Here is a 14,066-nt window from a genome sequence, read left to right as displayed (position 1 = left end):
AGGTTGTGATCTCAGGGTCATGAGATCAAGCCCCGTGTGAGGCTCCACACTGGGTGTGGAGGCTGCTTGAGATTCTTTCTTTCCCTTTCCCTCTACTCTTCCTCCCCACCCACAATGTGTGCTTGCTCTGTCCCTCTCTCTCTCAAAAAAAAAAAAAAAAAATATATATATATATATATATATATACATACAGAAATATCAATAAAAATAGTATAGCTGATAACTCCAATGTTTAAAATATTTTACCAAAGCACTGTTATGCATAGTGGTTAAACACTACTATATAGCCTTCAATTATATTTCCTTCATCTACAAGTCATTTAAAGATAAAAAGTATTTAAATAAGGCAATTCTAGCTCCATTTAACAAACTCTTTGTATGTTTTATATCCAAGGCTTTTAAATGGTCATTTTCATTTTAAAAGATATCACACAAGAGCTATGTTCTCTTTATTGATGCATGTTTCGTAGTACCAGAAAAAACTGCATTGTCTGAAAAAAATCTTCTCATTAATATAGAATCTTATGAAAATATAGACAAGATAGTTGCAACCTGGTGTAGACATTAGAGTTTCCAGCAAAAATACATTAAAGGATAAAGAGAATATATTAAAACCATCTTTAATATTTTCAGAACATAAATGTCACCATTTGAAAAGCCCTAAACACCACATATAGGGAAAGCTGAAAAACATTTTCTTTTTATTAAAAAGCATGATAAAAATCATTTAAAATATCCTTTATAATATATATCTACATTTGACTGATAGGGAGTATGTTGGGCGTGGGCTTGGTTGTACTAGTAGCACATTCCCAAGTGTTAAGAGAGTCACTGACTTCTGGGTGTGCCTACCCACTCCTTTTCCTTTGAAAGGGCTAATAGTGCTCTAAGCTTCCTGCTTTCTTTAGAGAGACATGAAACTGTCACAGGTGCTGGACAATATGAGGGCTATGTTCTAAAAAAGAAAAAAAAAAGATGTATCTATTCAAAAAACCTCATGGTTTCACTAAAACGTGAATTTTTGCCTTTTTCATAATTAATGGGTGGTTTTTATAAAAATAAAGCTGTTTCCTTAGGAAAAAAAAAAAAAAACTTTTGCCAATCAGAATATCTTCACTCTGGGGAAAAAAAAAAACAAAGAATTTTTCCTCTGAAAATAATGAACTTTGCTGCCTGGTTAGATGAACATTCATGGACTTATTCAAATGAAAAGAAATTATTGTGCTTCTAGAATCTAGGTTTTTTCACTAGCACAGTCTGAGATAGCATCTGGAAACAGTCACCAAAATGTTAAGATTCAGAAGCAAGCGTCCATGTATAGAGCTGGACCCCTGGTAACTCAGTGCCACCACCACCAAAGGCCACTGTCCAAAGGGACAGATACATGATGGTGTTCTGCAGACTGATAACATCATCTCATGTCCTCTGCTTCCAATTATATGTTCACAAATGTTTGAATTTATATTTAAACTCGATATCATTTAATGGTGGTAAAATGCCTAAGCCTGCACGGGACTGGTCCAAAGGGGGACATTTGACTTGGCTCTCCACAAGCTCTAGTTCAAAATAGGAAAGCATCAGAATCAAAAACTGCTTGATTTCCTGGACAGCAAATAATCTTCCAGGACACATTGTCGCTCCAGACCCAAAAGGCATGTAGTAATACTTTAACTTGATTCCGTTACTATAGAAGGTGGTCTTTGTCTTCCCATTTTCATCAAGATACCGATCATATTTAAAAGTCTGCAATAAAAATACAAAGAAAACAAATCTATAAGCTAGTTTTAAAATGAATTTATCTGTTTCTTGATCTGGATGCTCCAAAGAGTAATTTTCTTTTTTAATCCAATCTATTGGTAATTTAGAAAATTCCCCACCTTGACTCAGAAGATAATAAGGAATAGGAACTTGACAAGAATGGATGGGAACAGAAAATGCTTTATAATACCTTCCATCTGCATGGGTGACTAGTTCCTCCATTAGGCAGAACAAGAAGGAAGAGTTCAGATTAGAAACTAGAAGAGTCAGTATATTAGCCACTAATTTCCTGGATTTGGGAGCAGGCAGTTGTTAAGGAAAAAGAAAGGCTGCAGCTTTATTATCATGATTGTAAACATAATCTAGCAGAGATGATATGAAGACAAGTATCACGAATTTTCAAATTCAGGCCATCAGCCAGGCTTTCCAAAATACATGAATATTGGACATTATTAAGAAGACAATGCTTATGGCTTCAATGGTTAAATCAGTTCTGCAATGGTATATTTCCTCTGTATTTTGCTTAAAGATTGATGGATTGATTTATTAGAGAGAGAAAGTGCATTGTGGAGGAAGGGACAGAGGAAGAAAGAGAGACATAATCTTAAACGGACTTCCGGCAAAGCACAGCACCCAACCCATGGGGCTTGATCTCATGACCCATGAGGTCAGGAACTGAGCCAAAACCAAGAGCCCAACATCTAACCAACTGAGCCACTCAGGCGCGCCCTGGTAAATTTCCTCTTTATTTCCATCTGGGTAGACATCATCTGGATATTGAACTTTGATGAAAAGTCACTTACCAAAGGGTCTGGGTAGATTTCTGGATCTAAATGCACTAACTGCGGATAAAAAGCTATGATGTCATCTTTGCGGATGTTATAGGAACTGTCCTGGAGGTGCAAAGTAAAATCCTCTGTAGCAGTCCGGATGTTCAGGGAGGCACTGGAAAGCCTCAGAGACTCCTTGATGAGGCTATCTAGATATTTTTAAGGGAAGAAACAAGGGGAAGGAGGAAAGGAAGAACAAATCAATATTTAAAGGCTTCATAATATGGAGTCTGAAATACGACTAGCAGCCTATAACACAAGCTGGATAAACTAGGGGAAGCTGGCCTGATAAAACTTCCCCCAATATTTTTTATTGCCGCTATGATGTAATCAATGATTCAGTTGTGTCTGAAGGTAGCTTTTAATCTGATAATCTGAGTTTATAATAATCATTTGATAAAGATATAATCTTTTGGTCATCAACAGCAACTAGACTTTTAAAATTTTATGGAAAAATAATCTTATTTCTGCGTGACACTGGACATCTAATACAATTAGAAAAATCAGTAAATCACTTTTATGTGAATTATTCAAAGTTTATTACTTGTGAGATTTAATATACTGATAACATTTGCATATAGAAATATTTTTCCAGATGTTTAATGCCACTTCAGTGTTTCCAAGAACCCATTTTTTTTCCAAGAACCCATTTTTATAATTACACTAACTGATGTTGTATGATAATGCTCTGGTGCCTGGTAAAGATGTAAAGGGACAAAAAGAATCACCCTGCAAATAGCTAAAATAGGCAAATCCAATAAGAAGGTCTAGCCTGACCTTCTGGCCCCTGTCCTTTTAACTATCATGTTTTAGGTGTTCATCATGTGATTGTGTGTAAAATCAGAGCAAGTTAGCCCTTTATTTTACAAATGAGAACAGCAAGTCCCCCCCCCCCAAATGAAGTGATGTGTTTGGGGTCACCCATGGCAGGCAGAACCCAACATAGAACCTATGCTTCTTGCCTCATGATCCTTTCCAGTAAGATCTGCTACCCCTAACAACACATACTGGTTTTTTTCCTCAAGAGAAAAATAACAAAAACAAAAAGAATACTCTTTATCACTATAAAAATAAAGTACTTTTATATTTCTATAAAACACAGAGAAGCAGAAATAAGGAATGTAAAATAGCCTTCAATCCCATCACTCAACCCAGGCAGCTAATTGTAGTTTCTTTTTTTTTTTTAAGATTTTATTTATTTATTCATGAGAGACAGAGAGAGAAAGAGAGAGAGAGGCAGAGACACAGGCAGAGGGAGAAGCAGGCTACACGCAGGGAGCCCAACGTGGGACTCAATCCTGTGTTTCCAGGGTCACGCCCTGGACTGAAGGTAGCGCTAAACCACTGAGCCACCTGGGCTGCCCAAATTGTGGTTTCTTGATGGAACTTTTTCCTCCTTTATTTCATGAAAATGAGTAATATGCTCCCATTAATCATAACATTAGTGGTAAGAGTAATAAGAAATGAGATAGAGTAAGACAGGGCAGAGAAGCATTTGAGAATGTAGGGTCAGGAGTCCCACATTAACCCTGAATCTCATTCCACCATTCCAGCCCAGGTACAAACTTCACCTTTCAATGTCAATTTCCTGACCTATTCTATAGAAACTTGTCCCCAGTCATAGGATTACTGTGAGGATCAAACAGGACAACACATATGAAATACTTAGCTTAATGCTACCAGTAAGTGCATAATATAGATTGACGATTACTACTTGTGAGACACAGTAAATGAAATGGAACATAGTAAGCATACCTAGCACTGGCATGTCATTCAGTTGCGTTTGATTCAGACAAATAGGACTTCCATCAAGGCTGATTTTTTGGCCAGCATTCTCTAGTGTTTTATTCACTTCTTCAGTAGCTGCTTTCATTGCTTCAGGGCTCCTAACAAAGTGAGAAAAGAAAAGATATATATATATATATATATATATATATATATATATATATATATATATAAATCATAGCAAGTTAGCCCTTGAAAAGAAAAGAAAAAAAATATATATAAATGTTTTCTATATCAAAAGATCTGCAAACAGATAGAAGTTTTCCTCTCCTTTTAACTAGGGGTCAAGATACCAGAGAAGATGGGGGAAAAGGACATTCCCCAATCACCTTTTACGTGTTTTGTAATTGTGTTTAAGTCCTTGGATATTAGCGAGAATTGTTGCCTTCAAAGGCTTTGCCACACAAAAGTAAAACTTTGGCCGTACTTTTATAAATAAATGTTTCTAATAAGGATTAAATGGTCAAATTTGACATGTACATAGCAGTTGAAAAGGAAAATTGCATGTACATAAAGTATCAACTAAATTGCAAATGGGTATCAAATTTACTCTTAAAATCCCATGATTTCAGGTAGAACAACAGCTTTTCCATTCATATTATAATTTCCTATTCTAACACTTTAACTTGTAAAATGAATGCTACTTCATTTTAGTACATGGACATTTACTGGATTCCAGTGCCATGGGAACGTATCTATATAACATGATTGCAGTAAATTCTCAGCAATGTTTGACTGATAAGTATCTGTCTGATTGTCATAAAATGGCTACTATTACCCTTATAATATTACATTGATGTTGTAACCTTACTGTAAATATATGAATTTATTCTAGATGGAGGTCTTTCAAGTAAAAACTTTGGAAGACATTTAACATTTGAGACAGATTAGTAATGGGTTTTTATAACTGAAATTGTTAATACATTTTTTTTTGAGACAGAGAGGGAGAGCGCGTGCATGCATGGACATGTGCATGGGATGGGAGGGGCCGAGGAAGAGAGAATCTTGAGTAGCCTTCATGCCCGGGGCAGAGCCTGATGTGATCTCACAACCCTGAGATCATGACCTGAGCTGAAATCAAGAGTTGGACGCTTAACCAACTGGGTCATCCAGGTGCCCTTAAGTATTTTTTATATTAAAGACATACGGTTACCAGCCATCAGTGGAAATTTGGCATTCCCAATGCTACAAAACAGTAATTTTGTGTCCATGTGACACTAAACACCCAATTTAACTGGAATAATTAAACCATTTGAATGTCCAATTTCCAACAGACTAACAGTTTTAAACAAAATCATGTAAAGTATATGTTACATATAGTGTTTTTGTTACATACATTTTTAAAGGCGAAATCTAGCTAAAGCCCATCAATAATAATCAATATTAATAGGATTGGTCCATAGCTATCATAGTTGATCAAATAAACACTAAAACAGAAGTAACGAATGCAGTGGAAACAAACTGTTAATGCACAAAGGACTAAGGCATAAACTCCGCCCTCCCACTGTCTACAAATCAGAATCACTTAAATACATTTTTATGATTATGAAGACAGAATTCATCAACATAAGTAGGCATCATGAGGAACAGCCTGGGGTTGAAAGCAAGGGTTCTGGGCCCAGGCAGCCTGAACTGACCCTCCGCAGTGCATCCTTCACCCTGGAAAGTTCTCTGCTTCCACAAGATGTGTGTACTAGTCATAGTTGTTTATGCTTTTGTGAGGATTGGAAGAGCTGATACATATTAAACACTTATAAAGTCAATGTCACATTCTTGATTGATAGCATGAGAAAGTACCATGACTCTATTTTTTTTTGTTAAAATAGTAGCTTTTCTACTTTCCATTAAAATAAAAAAATAAATGGATAAATTGCTAGTTACCTAATCATTTGAAATAAGCTCCAGAAGGTCGCTGGAATGGTGTTTGCTTGTGATGCCCAGAGGATAGCGAGGTGCGTCTTAGCCTTATCCATGTCATCTAAGGTGGAAAGCATGTCATTCAGAAACCTGACCAGTTCTGAGATGTGGTCTCTCTTTCCAAGGTTCTCATGCCTCAAGCCCTCTGCCAGCTTTTCCCTAGCGTGGTGTGCCGTCTTGAACACATGAATGGGGAGGCCTGCTACCAGAGCAGGAAAGATTTTGTCAAATTCCTTGAAGTGGTCTAGGTTATTCAGAATAAGTCCTTTTTGTGCATCTTGCCCTGTAAGATCTTTGCCAAAGAGAGTTAAATACCCAGCTTCAAACATCACTCGGTAACAGAAGGAATACATCCCTTCCGTCACCCAGGCAGGAGTCTTTGATTTAGATACCAGGGGACATCTCATGACAAGTTGGAGGTTTTCCATCATGGCTTCTGTGAGGGAATTCAAGGCATCGCCCTGCAGGGTTTTGATGAAAGTTTTATTTATATTTTCAGTGGTATTTCCATCACTCGGGTCAATGCTTCTGTGCCCAAATGCCTGAGAATACATGAAATGTATGAAAAAAGAGATTAAACCTGTTACAGTGCTAGAAAATGGCTGAAAAACAGATTATATACTCTCAGGATTCTCTACTTGTTAAAAGCAAGGCAGGAAAACCTACAATTTCATAGCACTCTTCAAATTAAATGGCCAAATCCTACTCTTCCTGGAAGGCCAAGTTGAAATTCCAGCTCTTCGGTGAAACTTCCCTCAACCACACAAGTTGTCCATTTCTTACTTTTCTTATGCTACTGCATCTATTGGCATGTTAATTTGATACTAATCCAAATTTGTCTTAACCACCATGTCTTCCATATTTTTTGTAGATGAACTTTAACCAGGCTTTCATCTACTTAGAGCCGAGACCATGTCTAATATTTCCTTGCAGAGACTCACTAAATATAGAGTTGCTTACCAAAATAAACAATTTTGTGGCCTAGGTGTGGTAAAACAATGATTCAGTGATAAGTTTCCACCACATGTGCTCTGGGAGTTATGTAGATGTCACTGACATGAAGGAGTTTGTACCTATTTTACTGATGGGGTGCCATCTGGCTCAGTAAAATATTTCATTTTTATTGTACTCTATGTGATTAAGAAATAACAAATCTATACCTATTTTGACTTTTGAAACAATTAGTGCCAAGAGGTTATGTCTAATTGGATTTATTGTGTTTCTAAGGATCTCCATGGAAGGGTAACTCTATTCAACATCTCTATTTTTAACTCTAAGTACATCAAAATGCTAAGTAGACTGACATACTAAAAAGTAAAAAAACAAGAAGAATGCTGTATAAATGAGAAACTGGTTACCTTTGCAGAAGTAGTAAAGTGAAACTTTTTCCAATCCAAGTATTTTCCATGGCACAACACTTTCTGGTATGACAAGGGATTTGTGATGAAGTGGACATAGTTTCCCATCAATCTGCAGGTAAAAACATGACCATATTTCCTTTGATTTGCTCTCAGGAACTCAAGAGGATTGGCACCAAATTTCAAAGCACATCCCAGGTATGGAATCAACCCATTCTCCAGTGGTGGTTCACCCATTTGTCTGTAAGACATAAACATATGATAGATATAGGAAATTATACATTTTTTTATTTATACCTTTTAAACTTTTTAAAACTTTTACTACTGACTTCAAACTTCAAAACTCTACAGTTATAGTTTTTTTGTTGATGGGGCCCTGCTCTTTTCCTAAAATAATGAATTATATTAACCTAGTACGTTGATCAAAATAATTGCTAAATCCATCCATCCATCCATGCATTCCACAAACACTTATTGAATGTCAGCTGTGTGACCGTCCTTTTTCCCAATCATGAGGATAAAAAGGTCAAAAAGCCAACAAGATTCTTCCTCTCAGTACATTCTAGTGTTTATATTTTTCCCAGCCATCATTTGCCTATCTCAAAATGTTTTGATTATTTAAAGATCTAGAATACTGAATTGCAGGGAAGATGGCAAAATTGAAGTTTTCAAAATCTTCATAGTTTAAAGAATTTTTAAAAGATTTTATTTATCTGTTTGAGAGAGAGTGAGAGAGAGCATGGTTGGGGAGGGTAGTAGGCTCCCTACTGAGCAAGGAGCCTGCTGTGGGGCTGGATCCCATGACCCCAGGATCACAGCCTGAGCTGAAGGCAGGCAACTAACCACCACCCAGGTGCCCCAGTTTAATGCTATTATTATTCTATAATGATAGTTGAAAATAAGAATCTCATTTGAGAAATTAGCTTATTATAAAATGAAATTAAGTAAAGTAAGTATTGATAGGATCATCAACTGTGATTCAGCATTCATGCTACTTGTTGTCTCTTTTTTATTGAAGTATAGTTGACACACAGTCCTTCATGCCATTTTAAATGTTTTTATTGAATAACATAAGCGTTAATTTTCCAACATAAACTCCTTCCCTCTGGACAGAACTACTTAGCATAAAATAATTGTTTCACTTTATTAGTTCAATGATAAGTAAGGTTAACTAAGACTAGAAATTACCAGGCCTGAATTAAAATACCTTAGAGCGCGTGCGCATGCACACACACACACACACACACGGACACACAAACTTTTAAAAGAGAGTCAACACATAGCAATCTTCGTAACTAAAGATATGCTGTGGGTAAGTCTATTTTTTGGAGGTTGACAACAGAATACTTACAAGCCCATCTCCCAAATGCTCTTTGAGCTCATCAGAAGGTAAATAAGTATTGGCTATGTATGTGACTCTATTTGTATTTCTTGTATTCTTGAACCAGTTATAAATAAATGACATATAAATAAAAGTGATGCTACATACATTTAGCAGTTTCCCAATTTACCATGGTTGATTATCATTAATGAGAAGAAGGTAATAGAAGGATCAAAGCAGGCTCTGTGGCTCTTATCCAAACCTAGACTGAGTCTATACAACACATAAGAACTAGCTGAGAAGAGAACATTCATTTAGTCAGAGCATCTATTTAATCCTCGTGCTACAAAAAAAACCCTTTCCACTGCAGATCCCACTTACCACTTGTATCCTTACTCATCCAGACTTCATCTTTAAATCTACCCAGAAACATACAGAGAAACCTTATAAAATTTCTGTATAATTTTGTACATTTTCGCATGACCATGGGTATGTCAATACTAAAAGGGAATCACTATCATTCTGTCTTAGATATAATAAAATACCACTTTTATTTTTTTTAAGATTTTATTTATTCATGAGACACAAAGAGAGAAAGGCAGAGACATAGGCAGAGGGAGAAGTAGGCTCCTGTCAGGGAGCCCGATTCAGGACTCGATCTCAGGACCCTGGGATCATGACCTGAGTCAAAGGCAGATGCTCAATTTCTGAGCCACCCAGGCATCCCATAAACCACTTTAAATCTTTAAATTAGAGGCACCTGGGTAGCTCAGCAGTTGTGCATCTGCCTTTGACTCAGGTCATGATCCCGGGGTCCTGAGATTGAGTCCCACATCAGGCTTGGGGAGCCTGCTTTTCCCTCTGCCTATGTCTCTGCCTCTCTGTGTGTGTCTCTCATGAATAAATAAATAAACTATTTTTAAAAATACATCTCTAAATTACATTTTCAATTTAAAGCTTTTTAGGTTAAAAAAATGCTAGTGAGTGTTACAGAACACCAAATTTATTATATATAACAATGAAGGTAAAAGAACATTAAATGAATTAAAATGCAGTTTAAAGGTAAAACTTTCCTTACCTTCTCCTCATTCCAAAAATAAGCCATAAACAACAGCATACTGCTACAACAATCCCCCAGATCAAAGATATGGTCATCATTTTGCGAATCTAATGCAAAACTTTTAGAGAAGAGAATCTCTGAATAGAGAGGTAAAGATATCACTGAAGAGAGACTCCAGCTAGACTTTTATATAAGGTACGATCCTACTTTTGAGTGTCCAAAACAAACAATTAACCATTTGTTCATCCTATTAGAAAAAAAAATAACTGGCCTTGAACTAAGTCCACAGGTATCAGAAGAGGTTCCAAAACAATCAGACACCTGCAATACTTGATAAGTTGAAGGTCTCTCAAACATATGCTGACTTAGCATTCAGAACTGGTAACAACAGCTAATATCTCAAGTTTAGTATGCTTATAAAAAGGACAAAATATAAAAGTGTTCAGGATGAACATATCAAATAGCAATGTAAAATATAATAACTTAAAGAAAAATAAGCATACTTTATCATCAAGCTAATGGTTGGATCTTGTTACCTTTTGAAGAAGAAATCAATTTAAATGATTAACAAGAGACATGGTGGTTCAAGTTCAAAGTAAAGAGAACTAGGTGAAATGTTTCTGCTGCCTCATGTTTCAGTGCTTTTACAAAATCATAGATATTTTACTATATATAGTAACACATTACTTACCTAACATTCTCAAGAAAGTATCCACATAAGTTCCTCTTCCAATTAAACAGTTTAAGCATCCATTTATCCATTTTTGCTAATTGAAAATATGTTTATTAATTTTCTAATAGTTACAGTAATACAATTTCATTTCAAAAAATTTAAGACTAACTGAAACATGTCTCGGTAGAAAGTGAAAGTCAATTTATAATTAACTTCCCCTACTACTCGCCACTCAGAGTCGACAACTGTTAACTGTATGGTATGTATCCTTCTAAATTTTATTTCAATGTACGCATATACTTACTTGAGCATCTATTCTGTGCCAAGAATTCTTCAAAGGTATTTTTTAACAAAACGGACAAATTTCCTACTCTAATGGAGATTCTATTTCAGTAGATAGATACTAAAATATAGGTGCTATGAATAAAGTAAAACATGGTGTAGAGAGTATTGGGGATGAGAGCAACTTTAGAAATATGATATTCAGGGAAGAGCTCTTTGAGGAGGTGACATTTAAGATCTGAATGGCAAGAAGTGATTAAGTGAAAATCAGAAGGAAGAGAATTCTAGGAAGAGGAAACACCAAATGCAAAGGTCCTGAGTCAAGGATGAACTTGAAGTGTCTAAGAACCAGAAAAAAAGTAAGATAGATCAGAGCAGAGGCAGTAAGGGAAAACTTGGTTACAATATATAAGAGCTTGAGGTAGACAAGAGCTAGTTCATATACAGTGATGCTCTAGAGTAGGGAAAGACAGATTTTGGGGGGCAACAGGTCAAAATACAATCTTTAGCTCTGTAGATTGTTGTGTGTTGTCAAGTTGACAATTGAATGTAAAAGAATCTGAAGCTAGGAAAAAAAAAACCAGGTTGGAAATAGACTTAAGTCTTTAGCATTTGGTTGGTTTTTAAAGCCAAAAGACCTGAAAAGATCACCAAGGGAGACAACAAAGCTCAGGGAAATAGAATAGAGTCCAACACCAAGCCACAAAGCACTCCATTTATTGAGGTCAGTGGGGGAGCAGGAAAAGAGAAGCTAGGTAAGGAAGAACCAGAAAGAAAACCAAGAGAATATGGTGTCACAAAAAGCAAGAGGAGAATGCATTTGAAAATGAGTGATTAACTGTATCACATGCTTCTTTGAGGTCAAGAAAGATGACAAAGAAACCATGGATTTGACAACATAGATATAGTTGGTGAGTCATACTCAGAGATGGCTTATATTGAATACATTTTTTGTTCTATGGCATTAAAAAATGAATACCACATTATGGACATTTCCTGTGAGAGGGAAAGGGAGAAAGGAAGAGAAAAAAATTTTTTTTACATATTTTATATGTCTCTTTACTTTTAATGTGTGTATAGTCTTCCATTGACTAAATCAATTAACTGACTCCCTACTGATGGACATTTGGTTTTTTTCCAGATTTTGGCCATAGAACCCATAGAATTATCTCACTTTTTTTTTTGCCTCCTTAAACAGAGACCACAAATCTGTGTGTGTGTGGGTATGTGTGTGTGTGTGTGTATGATTTATGATCATAATTATCAATATCAACCACTGTACAGCAGTATATAGATTTCTTGATTGACTTAGGCTTTTTTGGGGGGCTTTGTGCATGTTAAATGCATTTAGAGTGATGTGCTTTTTTGAATTATTCTGTTTTCTCTATGACTCTGAAAGCTAAACCTTTATAGGCAGGATATCACAGTTAGAGGAAGCACCAACCTACTATCTGAACAATTTAACGCCTTAGAGTCACCTCTCAAGCAAACAAATGAAAACAAAATACCTAGAGGAAACGGGGCATGGGACCTCTAAGTATGATCTTGCAACTTCCTGTGAATCTATAATTATGTGAAAATTAAAGATTTCCAAACAGTGAAGGGGAACTATGTTTACAACCCTGGGAAAACTTTTATCTTCCCCACTACCTCTCAGAACCCTACAAACTCCTTTCAAATACAACTTAGTCAGTATTTATCTCAGTTTCCTTTACCCTGATCTATTCTTTTAACTCCTTCACTTACTATCCCTCTTCTATACAATACAAGCCCAGGAAATATACCCATACAATTTCTTTCAGTTGGCCGAGGGAAAGCAATGACTTGAATATCAGTACTCATATTTTTATTATATATGGTTTATGTGTTCCTTCTGAGGATGTCACTTCTTGTTGTTGTCACATGTCCACAAATGGCATCATTACACCCCTAAATTCTGCTTCTAATCTGATGAGTGGGAATGGAGATGCTTGTTGCAGTTGTCAAAACTCTCAGTAGGCTTCATGGAAATACCTAAAAGATTCCCTGATGAAACAAGGGTATAAAGTTTCATGCATGGATTTTAGGAAAATCCCAGTGTGTTCAGCATGGTGTTCAGAGTACCAGGCATTAAATAAATGCTAGCTGAGTCGGAAAGTCCTTTTTTTGCTTTTTTATTCTCCACTGTTTCAAAATGTGAAGTTTTGTTTTCTCCCGTTCCCCTTCTCTCTGTCTCCAAACTCATATACTCACACTCACTCATGCACACACATTCATACGCAACCACACTTACACTGACAATCTACTACTTGTGTCAGGCACTCAGCAAAACTGGGGATATAGTGGCAAACAAAGCAGCCATGAACCCTGATCCTGTGCGGTTTCCACTGCAGTGGGGGAAAGAGTAAGTGTCTTGATACACAAGGAAGGATGTTCTAGTTGCCAGTAGGCCCAGCATGATAAACTGGGTCTATCTAAAACTAGAGGTTATCTAAAACGTGAATCCCTCCATTGCCTGTCAATTTCCTCTTTCTTTGTAGAGTAGCATAAAGTACACGCTTACTGAGGTGCAGAGGAAACCCTTATTCTGTGCCTCAGAGAATATAGGGCTTGAGTCTAATACCCCATCGCCACAAAGAGATGTATACAAAACAAGGAAATTCAAACTAGAGGAACAGAAAGTAAAAAAGAACAACTAGCGCTATCAGCTTAGGTAAACAGATGACACATTTAAGTGGTTTCTATTAAGAAATGCAGTAAACATAGTTTACATAGAACTTGTGCATCAGTAGGATTGCTTTAAATAAAATGAACTGTGAATGTGGCCAATTGAATCACACAAGTTGTTTTCCATAATTTACAAGTCAGACCAGCTGTCTATGGTGGAACATAGATTGCCCAAATTAATGCAATGCTTTGCATTTTTTCAAGAGCATCTCAGTTCCCATGGATCAAGAATGCATATCCGATTCCTAATTCAGGGCAAGTCAGTGGGAAACCAAAGTAAAATGAGTTGGTGAAATTTTGTTATGATTAATTCAGGGCTTTTTCAATCGCAATTAGGAAATAAGTCTATTCACATTTGATTCATATAATCTATTTT

The 14,066-nt window shown here is 36.3% G+C and overlaps 1 protein-coding gene across 2 annotated transcripts in view; it reads right to left on the bottom strand.

Moving 5' to 3' along the window:
- Window positions 1–409: 409 nt before the first annotated feature.
- CYP7A1 (cytochrome P450 family 7 subfamily A member 1) overlaps window positions 410–14,066 on the bottom strand; it is a 45,783-nt gene continuing 32,126 nt past the window's right edge. The window contains exons 1-6 of one of the 2 annotated variants that reach the window (XM_026011747.2): window positions 10,048–10,245; window positions 7,649–7,889; window positions 6,255–6,832; window positions 4,344–4,474; window positions 2,562–2,737; window positions 410–1,743 (exon numbers count right to left, since the gene is read on the bottom strand). In XM_026011747.2, the coding sequence (XP_025867532.1) occupies window positions 1,444–1,743; window positions 2,562–2,737; window positions 4,344–4,474; window positions 6,255–6,832; window positions 7,649–7,889; window positions 10,048–10,127 (1,506 nt within the window). In that variant the 5' untranslated portion in view covers window positions 10,128–10,245 and the 3' untranslated portion in view covers window positions 410–1,443. Of the gene's footprint in view, window positions 1,744–2,561; window positions 2,738–4,343; window positions 4,475–6,254; window positions 6,833–7,648; window positions 7,890–10,047; window positions 10,246–14,066 lie in introns of those variants that run through there. The other variant, XM_026011757.2, reaches the window with a different exon arrangement.

This window comes from Vulpes vulpes, chromosome 13 (assembly GCF_048418805.1).
Source record: "Vulpes vulpes isolate BD-2025 chromosome 13, VulVul3, whole genome shotgun sequence".
Taxonomy (NCBI): Eukaryota; Metazoa; Chordata; class Mammalia; order Carnivora; family Canidae; genus Vulpes; species Vulpes vulpes.
The sequence above is the reverse complement of the archived record's forward strand: the minus strand, read 5'-3'. Positions and strand labels throughout refer to the sequence as shown.